General features: G+C 45.1%; 1 protein-coding gene across 3 annotated transcripts in view; it reads left to right on the forward strand.

The window, feature by feature from the left end:
• TBC1D30 (TBC1 domain family member 30) overlaps positions 1-16,160 on the forward strand; it is a 64,071-nt gene continuing 47,911 nt past the window's right edge. The window contains exons 1-2 of one of the 3 annotated variants that reach the window (XM_053255088.1): positions 1-658; positions 8,004-8,168. In XM_053255088.1, coding sequence (XP_053111063.1) covers positions 262-658; positions 8,004-8,168 — 562 coding nt within the window. In that variant the 5' untranslated portion in view covers positions 1-261. The remainder of the gene's footprint in view (positions 659-8,003; positions 8,169-16,160) is intronic. The other 2 variants (XM_053255089.1, XM_053255090.1) reach the window with 2 other exon arrangements.

The raw sequence follows: 16,160 nt of genomic DNA on the forward strand, positions 1-16,160 counted from the left end.
GCAGAAGGAAGGGGGGACGGCCGTGCGCGGAGGAGTGCAACAGAGCGGCGCGTTCTACTGAGCGCAGGGGACAGGCAGGAAGGTGGCCGGTTGGCTGGCGCAAAGCCTCAATCGGGGAAAGAAGTTTCTTCCTCCTCCACCCCCGTCCTGGACAATGGGCCAAACCCGGAACTCTGGCCCTGCAGCTGCTTAGGCGGCAAGACAGGGGACGAGGCGAGGAATCCTTCTCATTCGCATGGCTCATTCGCACGGGGAGGCGGCATGGAGCTGGCGGAGGTCGACCTGGGCAACGGCGGCGGCGGCGCCAGCAGCAGCAGCAGGGAGGAGGCGCCACCAGGAAAGTGCTGCTGCGTCCCGGAGGAGGCGGCCCGCGGGCGGGTGGGCAGCAGCGCGGACAGCCTGGCCGAGGAAGAGGATGAGGCGGATGGGGCCAGCCGGAGGGCCAGCCGCGCCTCCACCCTGGTGAACGGCCTCCTGATCGAGCTGTACAGCGTGGGGCCGACCCGCCATCGCGACAGCGTGGATAGTTCCACCGAGGCGTCCGCAGGCTCCGACGCCTTCCCCGGGGGCAGGGGGAGCAGCGCCGAGTCCCGCGTCCTGCAAGAGCTGCAGCGGAGGCCGGGCCAGCGGCACCAGAGGAAGTACCTGGCCCAGAAAGGTAAACGGGTCTCCAAAGGTCCTGTGTTCCGGTGTCTCCATGGTGGCCTCGTACCCAAAAGGTAGAGGGTTGTCTTGTCACTCCCCCCACCCACACTTTTTGACCTCCCTCCCGGTAGCATGCAAGGTAGAGAGTCAACAGATGAAGCCTTCTCGCCTGGTGCGTTTCTGGGTCACACTATACCTGTTGAATTTTTGTCTGCCTGGCCCTGCTGTTAAGAGTGGTGGCATACCTAAGATAGTATTAAGGGAATATAAGAAGCTGCCTTATACGGAGTCAGACCCTTGGTCCATCTAGCTCACTGTTGACTGGCAGAAAGCCTCCAGCATAAGGTTTCAGCCTTTCCCAGCCCTCCTAGAGATGGCAGGAACTGAACCTGGGGCATCTGCCACTGAATAGACACCCCATCATCATCAGAGAGGTGCCTGCTTTCTTTTAGTAGCTGCTCTGCTTGACTCAGAAGGTTGCCCCAGTTCCACATGTACAGACACTTGGATTGAGATAAAAAGCAACCTGCACTTGTTCATGGAAAGCTTTGGTTTTAGAGTTTTTATTGTATTTTAAATAGTTTTAATTATGCTAATGTTTAATGGTTCTTATATTTTGAGCCGCCTAGGGACTTTTTAATGGGGTGGTATATAAATGTACTAAATAAATAAATAAACAAACAAATAAATAAGGAAAACTAATTGCTTTATTATTACTGTGTTCCAGAGGTGAGGGCTGAGATTAAGTCCTACTGACCTCTTCTTTCCCCAACTTCAAGTGCTTAAACTGAGTCAGAAGTTTATTGCTGAAGAAAACATCTTTCTCTTACTCTTTCTTTTTTTCCTGGTAGGCTTGGAAAATGGCTATGTTCCATCTTAAATCCTGGTTTTCTCAATGCTAACGTCCTGTTCATTCAGCTTTACTTCATATGTCATGTGTTTGGAATCATTTGTCATGTTTGCTCTTCTCTAAACAATCTTAGAGAACATCCATTTCACAAACCTACCTGTAAGGCAAGATGGTGACAAGCCAAGTGGTAAAGGATGCCTCACCTCAAATATTTCCTGCCTGGAACTGTGTGAAGTGACTTTAGTTATTTTACATTCAGTCCGGGCTGACCACAAAGGTTGCCAGAGATGGAAGATAGAGCTAGAACATCATACTGTGAAAGCAGTCCAAGACATTACCATTGTTTTTGCTCATTCTTCAAAGTATGCATTGCAAAACTTTTGAACTCACAATTCTGGTACAAAGTCAATATTTACTAGCAAGGGTGATCTTATGCTTTGTCTGTACATAACTGTTCATGTGTATCTGCTCATGAAACCATTATGGCATTCCTGCCTGCAGCTTGGCTTAGTCTCTTGGGCTGTTACCCTGGCACTTACATAGGTATTGATAAAAATGATCCCAGGGCAGTGTTCTTCACTGTAAGGCCTGAGGGCCAGTGGCGACCCCCATCAGCCCTAAATGCAGCTCCCTGACGAATTGTTTGTTGGGCCTCTGTGAAGCTTCGGCCAAAGCTGAATACTCTGCACAGTCCCCATGGCAATATGCAGCGGTGACTATTCTCACTGTGCAATGCTGTGCCCAGCACTACGGGCTCCTTTAAGGGCTCCTCTTCTTCAAACAAACAGACAAGAGGAGGGGGAGATTTTGAGGTGCTAGTATCTCTTTAGGGGAGAAGTCCCAGTGTGTGTGTGTCTGAATTTGGCGTTTTGTGTTTTTTTTGGCAAGGGCTTATTTTTGCCCGGGCTTGTTTTGGGGTCTGTGTGGCATTCAGTTTCTGTGGTGTTTAGTGGGGAAGTATACAGGGGAGCTTGCAAGGAGCCCAGCAGGAATTGAAGGTGAGTACAGGAGAATCCCATTATTCACGGGGGCTCAGTTCCATGGGTTTCCCCACGGATAGCGAATCCGTGAATAATGGGGGTTTAGGGCAATGGGAATCACGGGGTTAGATTCCCAGACACCAAAAATCACCCCAAAATTGCCTCCAAAATGTGGGTTTTGCCCCATCCCCCCAATCACCCCCAAATGGCCACTCAAATTGCCCTAGTGTGCCCTGCTGTCATCCACAGTACCGAAAATTGCCCCCCAAAATCACGGGTTTTGCCTTGTTTTTCAGCCATAAAACAGCTCTCAATCTCTTGGGCGGTCCAAATGGTTGCTAGAAATGACCTCCGAGGTCATTTCCGGCCACCTTGACTAGGGATGTGCGTGGAACCGATTCAGAGGCCCTTTATGGGCCTCCAAACCGGTTCGAAGAGCCAGCAGTTCCGCTGGTTCAGAGGTGGCGGGGGGGGTGCTGCTTTAAGAGCAGGGGAGGGTGCACTTACCCCTCCCGCCACTTCCCGCCCTCCGGCGTCCTTTGTTTAGAAAGCTAATCGGGCAGCAGCGTACCTCCCTGCTGCCCCGTTGCTCCCGTTGGCCGGATATGGCCAGAAGTCCCTGATGCCTGATGTCACGGGCTTGCGACTATCTATCCGAATTGCGCTGGTGCACCTTGCAGATTTTGAGAGCCGCTGGGCCAGACAGACAGGTCCAGGGGCTGCTCCGCCCACCACGGCCAAGGGGGAAGGGGAGGCCTGCTCAGCTAATCCCCCACCCCCTTACATGGCAGCTAAAATTACAGAAAAGCCACAATTTGGCTCAGCGGTGGAGTGGGTGTGGGGTGGCAGCAGGAGGCCCCCGGGTCTTTGGAGGCCTCTCTGGACCTCCAAAGGTCCGGGGGTAAGAACTCCTCTGCTTGAGAATATTTCTGCATCCATACTATTAGCAGCTCCAGGTAGTTCCCTAGACAGCTTCTATTACTCATCAGGGTGAAGGAGAACTGTAATTAATCACCAGTGGACTTAGTGCTGCTGTTAAATCAATGAAAGTTGTCTTTATTAAAACAAAAGAAGCTAATGTATTGGGAGAGGTTACAGAGATTCAAGACAGTGTAATTGGCAAGTGTTCCACAATTAGCTTGGTGTTGGGATCATCTTGAGATCTTTTCTTGAATTTTCAGGGGTGGGCTTGTCATGAGATAAGGTGAAGCTGCCCCCTCAGGCAGTGTATTACGGGGGCATCAGCAGAGTGGCAAGATGCCCCCCCCCGCTGCTGCCACTGAAGCACCTCTTCGGGGATCTGACCCTCACGGGCATTGCAGGGGCTGCAATAACCCACCCCCCCCGCACCAGACTTCTTGATATTTTCATGTTGGGGGGTTATTATCCTTTGAGCAATTTGCTCAGCAACAGCAATTAACCAATAAGAGGTCAAGAAAGATTTCATAACCTGTCTCCTAATATTGGTAGGTTCCTGTTAGGATGTTATGAGGGCATGCCCTCACCTCTTGCCTGTGGGCTTCCCAGCGGCATCTGGTGGGCCACTGTGTGAAACAGGATGCTGGACTAGATAGGCCTTGGGCCTGATCCAGCAGGGCTGTTCTTATGTTCTTACAACTTGCCCTCAGTACCAGCTCTGTATGTTTTGCTTTTGAACAGTGATACTGGCGGGATCCTGTGTTATTGGTACCTTATTATCTTACTGTTTCCAGACAGCTAGGTGCTCCTGCATCTCTTTGAGGAGAGAGAATGGAGCCCTTTTCAGGAAATGGCTGAAGTTTTTGGTTCAGGCCACTGCTGGCAGTGGTTAACTCTTTAAGCCCCAAGGTCAAATCTTGGAGCTCGTGACTGTCCCTAAGCTTGCTGAGTAGCTCCATTAGTTAGAGAATGGTGCTAATAATGCCAAAGTCATGGTTTAGTCCTCATAAGAGTCATGCACAATTGGTCTTGTGGTAGCAAGCATGAATTGCCCCCTTTGTTAATCAGGGTTCACCCTGGTCTGCATATAAATGGGAGACTATATGGGGGCACTGTAGGATCTTCCCCTTTGGGAATGGGGTCACTTTGGGAAGAGCATCTGTATGTTTGCATACAGAAGGTCCCAAGTTCCTTCCCTGGCATCTCCAGAAAAGGGCTGAGGGAGATTCCTGTCTGTAACCTTGGAGATGCCTCTGCCAGTTTGTGTAGACTATACTGAGCTAGATGGACCAATGGTCTGACTCGATGGACCAATGGCAGCTTCCTATGTTCCTATGACCTCTAGTTCAGTGATAAAGGTCCTGGTTTCAATCTGTGGCACGTCCAGACAGCTAAAGAATATTGGATAGCAACAGGGCTGGGAGAACAGGACAGACTTGGGCAGCTGCTGCCAGTCAAAACAGGCAATATTGGGCCAGACTGATTAGTGAGCTGACTCTGTGTAAGGCAACACCATCTATCGACAATGAGAGCTGTCTTCATTCTTGTTAGCAGCTTACTCAAAACATACTTTTTTTGTTCTTCATTGGGGTGTGACTGTAACTTGAGTTAATATTTTCCTTGGCATTTATATCAGTGATAATTATGCTCTTTTAGGTGTGTACACCTTACAGATGTTCTCCCATGCTCACTGCGACATGTGGCATTGCTGGCACATTCTTTTGTCCCTTAGAAATACTACCATGTGACTGCATTTAATAAGCACTTCTGGTAGGAGTTAATTACTAATGTGGTGTACCAGCTGTTTTGCCTAGTGAATGTTGATCTATGAGCATTATTGTATTCATTTATAATGCTGTTGGTTTTAATGTCTTAATGCAACATGCCCAGCTCTGATCCACACATTTCTAGCTCCCCTTCTGTCTTTCCTCTCTAAACATAAAGTTATGGGTGTTTTGTCTATCCTCCTGCAACAAGTTTTCCTTTTCTGAAAATGCTACCCATATGAACAAGGTTACAAATATCCAAGTACCTAGTAGTCGCCACCAGTGATCTAAAAATTAGGCCTGGAGACTGGCATCCTGGTTTCTGAATCCCTCATCCCTTCTCTCACCTCTTTTTCTCCATCCTAGCCCACCACTTTCTGCTCTTCCCTACCTCCTCTGCTGCTCTGTCCCTGGTTTCTTTCTCAAATACAACATCATGAGGAGGATAATGGAGTGGTCCTCCTGATGTGGCAGACCATGGTTGTGGTGGTGGAGCTGAGGAGACAGATAATAGTGGGGGGGGAGGTGACGCAGGTGCAGTAGAAAACAAAATGGGGTGGGGGGGGGTGTGCAGCTTCTGCTTTCCCCTCATAATCTGTTGCCTGAAGCAACTGCCTCAGTTTGCCATGTTATCAGTCAAATCACTCTTGTCGGGACATCTTCCAGCCCTGAAACCTTCGAGGACTATTTCCATGAGTTACTTAATGGGAAGGGTTATCCCATGCAGCTCCCAGCTGGTGAACTTGCCGGCTGGGAGTGGGAAGGTCAGGAACAGCAGAGGGTGTCCTGGGGCCGGGGGTGCCTTGGCGATTCCCCAGACCATGGCAGCCAAGGGACGCTCATCCCCCCCTGCTCCATTGTCCACACACCGCTGGGCTGTAGCTGGTTAATAGAGTAACTGCGTAGCATGCAGAAGATCCAGGTTCAATCCCTGGCATTTTCAGAAAAAATTCTGAGAAAAATTCCTACCTGAGAGAGCTGCTGCCAGTCAGAGTAGATAATACTGAGCTAGATGGAACAATGGTCTGACTCAGTAGAAAGCAGTTTCTTATGTCCCTATATACCTTCTATAATGTGTATTAATGTTCTGTATGTATGTCTGAATGGACTGTTCCCTTTTTCTGTGTGTCTTTACCATTCCTGTTGAATGTCATTCTTTCTGTTCCTTGTTGTGTTTCCCCATCTGCCTCTGCTGCTCTTGCTTCTACCCTTGAAGCAAAGAGGCTGTGGTTTTATCAAAGCACCTAGTGCTTGTAATGGTCACTTAGATTAAGTGCCATAATTATCTTTCGTTGCTGATAGATAGAACTTTTCCCTGTTTGTTTTAGCTAATTTTATAAACACCGACCAGCTGTTAACTTGAACAGAAAGTTAATGTTGGTCTCTGACATTTGTTTTACCCACTAGAGGGCGACTCATGGTTGGATGTTGTGTAAAAGATGAATTAAATTTCGAGGACAGCTCTGCTGTGTTAAACTAGTGAAGCAGAACTGTGTAACAGAATCCTGTTAGGGATCCTGTTTCATTAAACATGGTCTCTAGATAGGCTTTTAACACATACACACCCCTCTAATGGTTCTGATGAACTGAGATTTCTAAAAACTCTGCACACCTGTATGTCTAGGGTAAGGTAAAGTTGGTTTTGACTCCTGGAGACCATAGAGTAGGCCTGCTCAACTTAGGCCCCCCAGTTGTTTTTGGACTACAACTCCCATAAGCCCCAGCCACAGGGGCCACTAGCCCTGGTCTCTGGGCCAACATCTGTAGGAGGGCCGAAGTTGAGCAGGCCTGCCATAGAGCCATGTGGTTTTCTTTGGTAGCATACAGGAGGGGTTTACCATTGCCATCTTGACAAATCCCAAGCACCAGAGAGCCATGACTCCTCAGGCAGCCATATGGAAAAGAGTACAGGTCTGAACCTTTAGGAGATGCACAGAAGAGGAAATTTCAGCAGGTGCAGATTGTCATGTAGGGGAAAGAGAAGCTACCCCGGCTGAATTCCCTTTTCTGTGCATCTCTTAAAGGTACAGGAGACCTGTCATCTTTCCATATGGCAACCCTAATGATGCCTAGACATTTAACTGGGTGCCTAGACTGGGTATTCAGAGGAAGCATAATTTAATGAACTCTTTCTTTGTTCCAGGCAGTCCTGTTTCTGTTCTAAGTATGTTACTTGTAAAGGGGATAAAGAGAAGTCCATTTAGCACCCCCTGCCCCCACAATGTCCATTATTAAGTTTAGTAATGTTGCCAAGTGTCCATTGTCTGGCTCCTACATTTTTGGGCTCTGTGTGCTTTTGAGGGGAGCAGTGACCTAGAAGTAATGTAGAATTCAAAATACTCTTGTAACACGTCTTAAAGACTACAGTATTTATTTTAGCATAAGGTTTTCTAAATAGAGTCCACTTCATCAGATGCATGATGTAGTGTTATACTTCTCAGTTGGCAGAGGTGTCTGTGTGTATGCATGTGCACATATGTAAACATACCTACCAAGTGAGAATAACTTGGTATTATTGAAGTGGACTTTAGCCCATTAAAGCTTATGCTGAAATAAATTTTAGCCTTTGAAGTGCTACAAGACTCTTTATTATGTTTGCTGTAACAAACCAACACTGGATGTAAATAAATAATAAAGCTGTCGCCAATTATTTTTCTGCAGTATACTTGTTAGGGTGTGACAGGCTACAGACTCTTAAATGAGGATATAGAACTTTCCCAAGAATATGAATGTATAGGAGGAGAAGGCCCTTTTGAGAGAAATGAATGTGATTACCATGGGAATAAATGTGTTCTTGTCATAGGAGTCAGCCACTGGCCTGATTTATTTTCTGTTTACTGATAGATACCAACGAGTTGATGACTATAATTCGAGAGCTCAGCTACAGAATTTGTGTTCAGTCAGCAAAATTACTTCGCCTTCTGAAACAAAAGGACAGACTTTCACATAAAGTGCAGAAGAACTGTGATATTGTAACAGCCTGTCTGCAAGCAGTTTCACAAAAACGGCGTAAGTAATGTTGTTTGTGTGTGCACTTATTTAAAAAACATGCAAACATTTTTGTAGCATTAAAAAAAATTATTTTCTGTTAATATCCGGGTAGATGGAGGAGACAAGCAAGAATCATTCTGATTTGAAGCTTTGTCCATGCCATATGAATCATGTATATACATTTTAATTTTTGTGGGTTCTGTTCTATATATATATGTATATGTGTGTATATATATATATATATATATATATATATATATATGTAAAATACCTCCAAAATTTCAACTAGTGGTATTGTGTTAATACAGATTTGGTTAGAACTCAATAGCTGCTTCTGAAATGTCAGACTATATTTGCAAAGAGGTTTTTTTGTATTTTTGGTGTTTTGCTTGGTGTTTTGCTTAAAAGGAAATTGTACGTTCGATGTCAGATTCAGATGATGCAAGACTTTAAGGCTGTATCTGAAACATACTTACTAGGAAGTAAATCCTACTGAACTCTGACACTTACTTCCAAGTAAACATGCATAAGATTGGGCTGAAAATGTGTCCAAACAAAAAAAGAAATACAATCTGGGTCATAAATAATGTTTTATATATAGGGTGCAATCCAGTGAAGTTAAGTGCTTTTTAGTTCCAACAACATATTGGCAAAGAGTTAAGCGTATGCTTTGAAATCATGGTTTCTTTGGCTGAATTTAACACCTGTTTGAAACCACTTGTTAAGAGGCTGGGCTGGGTTGTCACCAATTTGCAGAGGACACCCAGTTCTATTTATCTTTTCCAAGTGATGCCAAAGAAGGTGTGGATGTCCTGAGTCATTTTTTGGGGGCAGTATGGAATTGAAGTGGGCAAATGAGTTGAAATTAAATCCTAACAAGATAAAGGTGCTTCTAGTCAGTAAGAGAGCTAATTCAGGGTCCAGGGGTTTATTTGTTCCAGACAGGGTAGTAGTACTTCCCCTGAAGGATTAGGTTTGCAATCTGGGGTGGTTCTGGAACTGTCCGTGGTCCTGGATACCTTTCAGGTTGTGCAACAGCTGTCTCTCTCCTGGAAACGGCAGATCTGGGCATTATCACCTACTGCCCTGGTCACATTGTGGCTTGATTATTGTAACATAGTTTACATGGGGCGACCCTTGAAAAGTGTTCGGAAACTATATCTAGTCCAGGATATTGCGGATAGGCTGCTGTCAAGCTTAATATGAGAAGTTAGCATGGGGCCTTTCATAATTTATCACCTTCACTAGCTGCCAATTAGTTTCTGGACACAATTCAAGGTGCTGCTTGTTATATTACTTTTAAAGCCCTTGCTGTATGAACCTGCCCAAATACTAAGATCAGAGAAAGTTTGTAGTACTCTCACAATTAAGAAAATTATTGGTTACAAACCAGAATATCATTGGTAGGTATATATGTAGCACAACTGTGTGTATATTTTCTCAGAAGTAAGTTGCATTGATTTCAATGGGGTTTACTCAGTAGTAAGAGTGCAAAGGACTGCAGCCTTAATTATTTTTGCAAGTTCTGTTACAGTAGCATTTTGTTTAAGATGTGTCTCAGTTTATTTTCATAATCTCTCTAAAGCTAACATTCTTTGTCTTGTATCTTTTTCATTAACACGCAGCATGGCATTGTATTATACCCAGGTACAGTAAATTAAATAGCTTGAAAACTGTACTAAAGTGATCTTTCAAGTGCATGTAATTTTAAAAAATGTCAGAAGGGACTTCTGTCTTGTTTTGATGTAAAAATGAGTGAGTACATAGGAAGAACTATACAGACTTCTGCACATCTAAGTGAAGCAACTGTTTAGAATCTCAGTGTCTCAGATTCTGGAAGCATATACTCATTTCTTGTTTCCCAGATGGAATAGGGTGTGCATGCTCTGTCTTAAAAATAGGTGTTTTCAGTCTTTGTTATATTAGTTATGTGGTCAACTTGGGAAGCCCAACTCCCCAAATGTAATTGATACAAACACAGACACTTTATTGACTTGCTAGTGTTTACCTTGGTTCTTGACTTATGATGGCTTCCCATGCCATTTGTTGTATTGGGTTCAGACAGTAGAGTATAACAAACATGAATCACATTGACTGTGAAGGGTGCATGTGTGCATTTGCCATTGTGTCCCAAGCAGAGAGCAATCCATATACAACTGATGTGGTGTGCGTGGTTTTTCTTTTCGATATATATGTGTATCTGAAAGCAAATTTCTGTGTGTCTTCATACATAAGTGTGGAACTGTAAATTTTAACTTGTAAGCAATCCTAAGATTGTATTTAATTATACAGTGCAGCAAGATGAATACACTCCTCCTATATAGTTCTAAGGACAGCCCTGTGGCCCCGCATCAGCTGCTGCTGTTACAGCCATATATGTGAAGTGTATTCAACTTGCAATATTACTACTACTATAAATATTTATATATGATTTTTCTACCCAAGTTCTCAAAGTGGTTTACATATACAAATAAATAAGATGGTTCCCTGGCCCTTCACCCTTAGGGCTCACAGTCTAAAAGAAACATAGGTCAGACACCAGCAACAGCCATTGGCGGGGTGCTGTTCTGGAGCGGGCCAGGGCCAGTTGCTCTCTCCTTGCTAAATAGAAGAAAATCGGCATTTTGAAAGGTGCTTCTATCATTAAATGCAGTGTTAGGGTTGCTTCACAGGTTACAATTGGATATTGACCCATATGTTACATGGGGCCTTGAACAGGGACGGAGCTGTAATAGTGCGCATGGGTTCCAAGAACTCATGCTGAGCTGCCTCACTCACCCTTTCTCCTCCATGCTCTTGTAGGCACTTGGTGGACCCACCGTGCCCCCACTGCTCCGCTGGCCTCTGTACATGCACGGTGGCTAGCTGAGCATTGGAGGCAGGGTGGTTTCCCTGTGGGCTGCTGGGTCAAGGAACCCGCTGCTGCATAGGGGCACTTGGCAGGAGAAGGGTGGGTGAGGTGGCCCCAGAAAGGAATGAGGTGGGTAGCACACTGCCACTGCCATTTGCGGGTGGGGGTGGCCGGTGAGAACACGGACCATTTATGCCCCACCCCACACTACTGGCCTTGAAGCAACGGCGGCAACAATCACGTTGTCCTTCTTTGTGCCAGACCCACAAAACCTGCAAGCAGGAGGAGTAACCACTGCTGCTAGGCCACTACACCCTTGGGTCTTCAGAAAACTCAGCGGTCTTGCAGTGGTAGCAATTTCAGAATCATGTTTTCCCCTGTAGTGCAGGGAAGCAGGTAGGAGGAGTTTTGGGGGCTGCTTCATCTCAGACTCTCCTGCATGGGAAGCAACCTCATGGCAGCAGTAACAAATACTGCTGGGTCCTTTTGCTTACTAGGGATTGGCAAGGGAAGCAATCTTTGCTTCTGTGATACTGCTATGTTCTGAAATTTCCTGTGGCTATGTGATATTGTAAATCCTAACAAGAAAATCAAGACTAAATTTTATATATATATATATATATATATATATATATATATATATATATATATATGGTTTATAGAGTAAACAACAATATAAACAACTTTAAACAATAACAAACTTGGACGTTATATACAGCAAGTGTATGCAATACGTTTTCTCCAGAGTTGCAATATAGAATCTCTCAATTACATTCACTACAAGACTCTTCTGTTTGTAAAATATGATCCATAGTGTATCTGCCAAACACATTTCGACTACACAGTCTTCATCATTGGCTTTCTACTCCAGCTTATTGCTGATAAATGAGATCATACTCGGCATCCATTTCTGGCCTGGAGCTATTTCCCAAGACTTGTAGTTACTGCTTATCAAGTATATTTCACTGTATCTGAAAAGAAAATGGCCTCCTAGTTGGTTCTAAATATGAGTAACAGAGTATTTTCAAGGATGTGGGTAAGTCTGATTCCAGTAGGTGCAACATGACCACCTGTATACATTTGCAGATTGTGTCAGTTAACACACAATATGGAAATTAGCCATGGTCTTCTGGCATACTTTCAGTGTCACTTTGTGCTGAACATGTTCACTGACCTTGTTGTGCAAGTACTGAAAAATATTTTTACAAACAGGACAGCAGTGAGGCTTAATTTTGAAGCAAAGTTATAAAAGTCTGGACAGGATCTGAAGAGCTTCAGGCACACCTAAGGTTCTTGGGTATAACCAGTAGGATCGTTAAATTTTCTTTTCTTTCTAATTTTATTGAAACCATTCGTTAGCCACCTTTCAAATACTAAAGGTGGTGTACAAATAAAAACAATTCAGCAGTAACAATTCAGTGAAATAAAAGCCAAAAGAACCGGGTCAGCAGTGCAACCAAACTAGACAACTGAACCAAAGTCCAAATGAAAGATGAATTTTTAACCCCCTGTGGAAACTGGGCATGTTTACATCATGATTTGTTTTTAGATTGTGAGCCCCTTGGGACAGGGAAGCATTATTTTGTGTCTTTTGAAATGTAAACCATTTTCAGAACTTTTTTGGTGAACTTTTTTATTGACCTAAACTAAGGTCAATAAAAAGAGGAAAATAGAACCCTGGGTGATAAGAGGGGAGCTTCAGAGCAGTGGATGTAAATGAGTTGCAAAGCACGATTTGAGAAGAGGGTCAAAGCCAGTGTGCGAGTCAACATAAGGAAATGTACACTTTGAGATATGTGGAATCTGGACTGTAGACTTTGATAGTAAGTACAGTAATCCCTCGACCTACGAACTACTCGACTTACGTTGTTTTTGAGTTACGAGCGACAAAAAAGACCGGAAGTAGTTGCCGGTTTAGATTCAGCTTACTCGACCTACGAATTTTTAGATGCTGCTTCCTCGAATTACGAATGTTTTCAGACTTCTGTGGTGCGCTCCTCGACTTATGAAAATTTCGACCTCCGAACGTGCGTTTGGAATGGATTATTTACGTAAGTCAAGGGACCACTGTACCTGCTCCTTGAATTGAACCTAGAAGCACATAACAACCTGTGCAATTGGAATAAAATTGGCAGAACATATTGTTATCATTCAGTATTCATCAAGAGATGAGTGGCAGCATTTTGCACCAGCTGAAGGAATCTTCTGAGTCATCTCCAAGGGCAGCCCCATATAGACTGCATCGCAACATTCCTCACATCCATTGCAAGAGTCTCTCTGTCCAAGAAGGCAGACTTTTCTGCCTACTGTACTTTTGGAGGGAGCACCAGCCCCGCCTCCGATTTTTTTAAAAATTATGATTGTTCCTGTTCTTAAAACAAGCTGTCATTCTTTAAACTAAGACAGCTGTTGCCATGTCACACATTAAAAATCCACCCCCTCCCAAAAAAACCCCTTAGGTGAGGAGAAACACTGCTCTAGATGGAGTTGTGCACTTGCTGACCCCACACTGGGTGCAGAGGGAGAGTGTGCCATAGACTGCGATCCCCCAGTCCAAACCTTCGCGATTGCTGCAATCTCCTGCTCTTTCCCAAAGAACTCTGGAAACAAGTAGATCCACCAGTCTTTGCAGCAGATCATTTTAATGGACATTGTGTCTTTTCTTCTTTGAACTCCAGACTGCCCCCATGTCCATTCCATCCATACTTTTCAAAGTCCTCCTACATTTCAAAAGCAGTTTGCCATATAGCATTTCTGTTTCTCTCTTGTGCGTATGTGCAGATATGCAGTCCTTTAAATACTGGCCACTATTTTTAAGCCGATCTAGTGGCTCAGACATTCTCCTCCTGGCACTTATGGGCTGCCAGTCCCAGTGTTCCCTGTAACAGGGATTCTCAGGTGTTGTTGACTACAACTCCCATGATTCCCAGCCAGAGTCTACTGCAGCCCAAGTTAGAACAATTAAAATACTTTCACAGAATAAAAACGCTACACATAACTGAACAATTAAAACAATTTCAGAGAGCAAAACAATTAAACAGTTTAAAATTAGTTTTAATTAAAAGCCTGAGATAACAGGTGTGTCTTAAGGCTCTTTTTAAAAGCAAGCATTGCTGGAGAAGCTCTTACGTTGACAGGGAGTACATGCCAAAGCCTTGGGGCAGCCATAGAGAAGGTCCAGCCCCAAGTCACCACCAGACTAGCTGACGGCAACCGTAACCAGACCTCCACAGATGATTTTAATAGGCAGCAGGGTTCATGACAAAAGAGGTGCTCTCTTAAGTACCCTGGACCTAAGCCATTCAGGGCTTTATAAGTAACGACCAGCACTTTGTATTTCTCTCGGAAACATATCGGCAGATAGTGCAATTATTTCAGAATCTGAGTTATATGGTTCCTTTGGGTTGTCCCAGAGACCAACCTGGCTGCTGCATTCAGTACCAGTTGTAGTTTCCAGACTATGTACAAAGGCAGCCCCACATAGAGTGCATTACAGTAGTCAAGCCTGGAGGTTACCAGCATAAGTACTATTGTTTTAAGGTCATTTACCTCCAGAAATGAGTGTAGCTGGCATATCGACCGAAGCTGATAAGAAGTGCTTCTGACCACTGCCTCAACCTGAGAAACTAGAGAGCGTTTTGGATCCAGGAGCACCCCCCAAGCTATGTACGTGATCTTTAAGGGAGAGTATAACCCCATCAAGAACAGGCAGATCTAAACCATTTCTCAGGTAGTGATGTGCCCGGACCGGTCTGGAAGCCATTCTAAAGGCCTCCGGACCAGTCTGGACCTGGGCGGTTCAGGCGATTTGGGTGGGGGGTTGCTTTAAGAGTGGGGGGAGGGTTTACTTATCCCTCCCGCCGCTTTCCCCCTCTGGCACCCGTAGTTCCTATAGTAATTGGGGCGGCAGGATATCTCCCTGCTGCCCCTTCCCCCGTTTCACTTCTCAAGGCTCCCAGAAGTCTTCTGCACATGCGCACATCGCACACGCGCTTCACGTCTTTAAAAATATCCTAAGGCGGGGGATGGCAAGGAGGTATTGCGGTGGTGGCGGCAGTAATTGGCGGAGGCAGTAATTGGGGCGGCAGGATACCTCCCTGCCACCTCTTCCCCGTTTCACTTTTAAAGGCTCCCAGAAGTCTTCTGCGTGTGTGCACGTCACGGAGCCTTGAGAAGTGAAACGGGGGAAGGGGCGGCAGGGAGGTATCCTGCCGCCTCAATTACTACAGGAACTACGGGCGCCAGAGGGGGAAAGCGGCGGGAGGGGTTAGTAAATCCTCCCCCCACTCTTAAAGCAACCCCCCACCCCAGTGCCGGGCCGCAGTTCGGCGGTTCCGTGCACACCCCTACTTTCAGGTCTTGACACACACACCCCCGACAATCAGTACCTCTGTCTTATTTGGATTCAACTTCAGTTTGTTATCCCTCATCCAGCCCACTACCAGCTCCAGGCAGGCATTTAGGGAAGTTATGCCATTTCCTGATGAAGCTGATAGGGAGAAATAGAGTTGGTGTCATCATTTGTTAAATATCAGCATATTGATAACACCCTGCACCAAATCTCGTGATGATATATCTCAGTAGTTTCATGTAGATATTAAAGAGCATTCTAAATTTGGATTCAAGGGGGAGGGGGCTTGTATTAGCTCTCTCACAACCCTAGACAACTCTGCTGAACGTGAACTTGTGGTTGCAACATGGACAGAAAATAACTGCTTCTTTGCTGTGCGTATCACCAGAGCATAGAACTTCAGATGTGCTTTATGTTGTAACTTCTTGGATTCGTGTCAAGTCTTTTGCCATTTGCACTCTAATTGTCTACTTCGCCACTTCAGCCCCCATAATTCTTCTGAATACCATGGGGCCAATTTTGAAGCAGGTCGGAGAAGATGCTTAGGAGCAATTGTGTCTTCTGCTCTGGTGAGTTTGTTATTCCAAGTTTGCACCAGAGCATTGATGGAATCATTGGCAGAATCAACTCAAAACCCTTCCAAGGCTTCCTACTGGATCCAATAACTTTCTCAGGTGGATCAACCTAATGGGTCTTTCATCCCTGGAGAGGTGGGTTGTGGTTGCAAGTCCTACTTTAACCAGATGGTGGTCCATCCATGACATTGGGGAAATAACAGGAGTCCCTGCCCATGGAACACCACCCTGAT

This window comes from Hemicordylus capensis, chromosome 5 (assembly GCF_027244095.1).
Source record: "Hemicordylus capensis ecotype Gifberg chromosome 5, rHemCap1.1.pri, whole genome shotgun sequence".
Lineage (NCBI taxonomy): Eukaryota > Metazoa > Chordata > Lepidosauria > Squamata > Cordylidae > Hemicordylus > Hemicordylus capensis.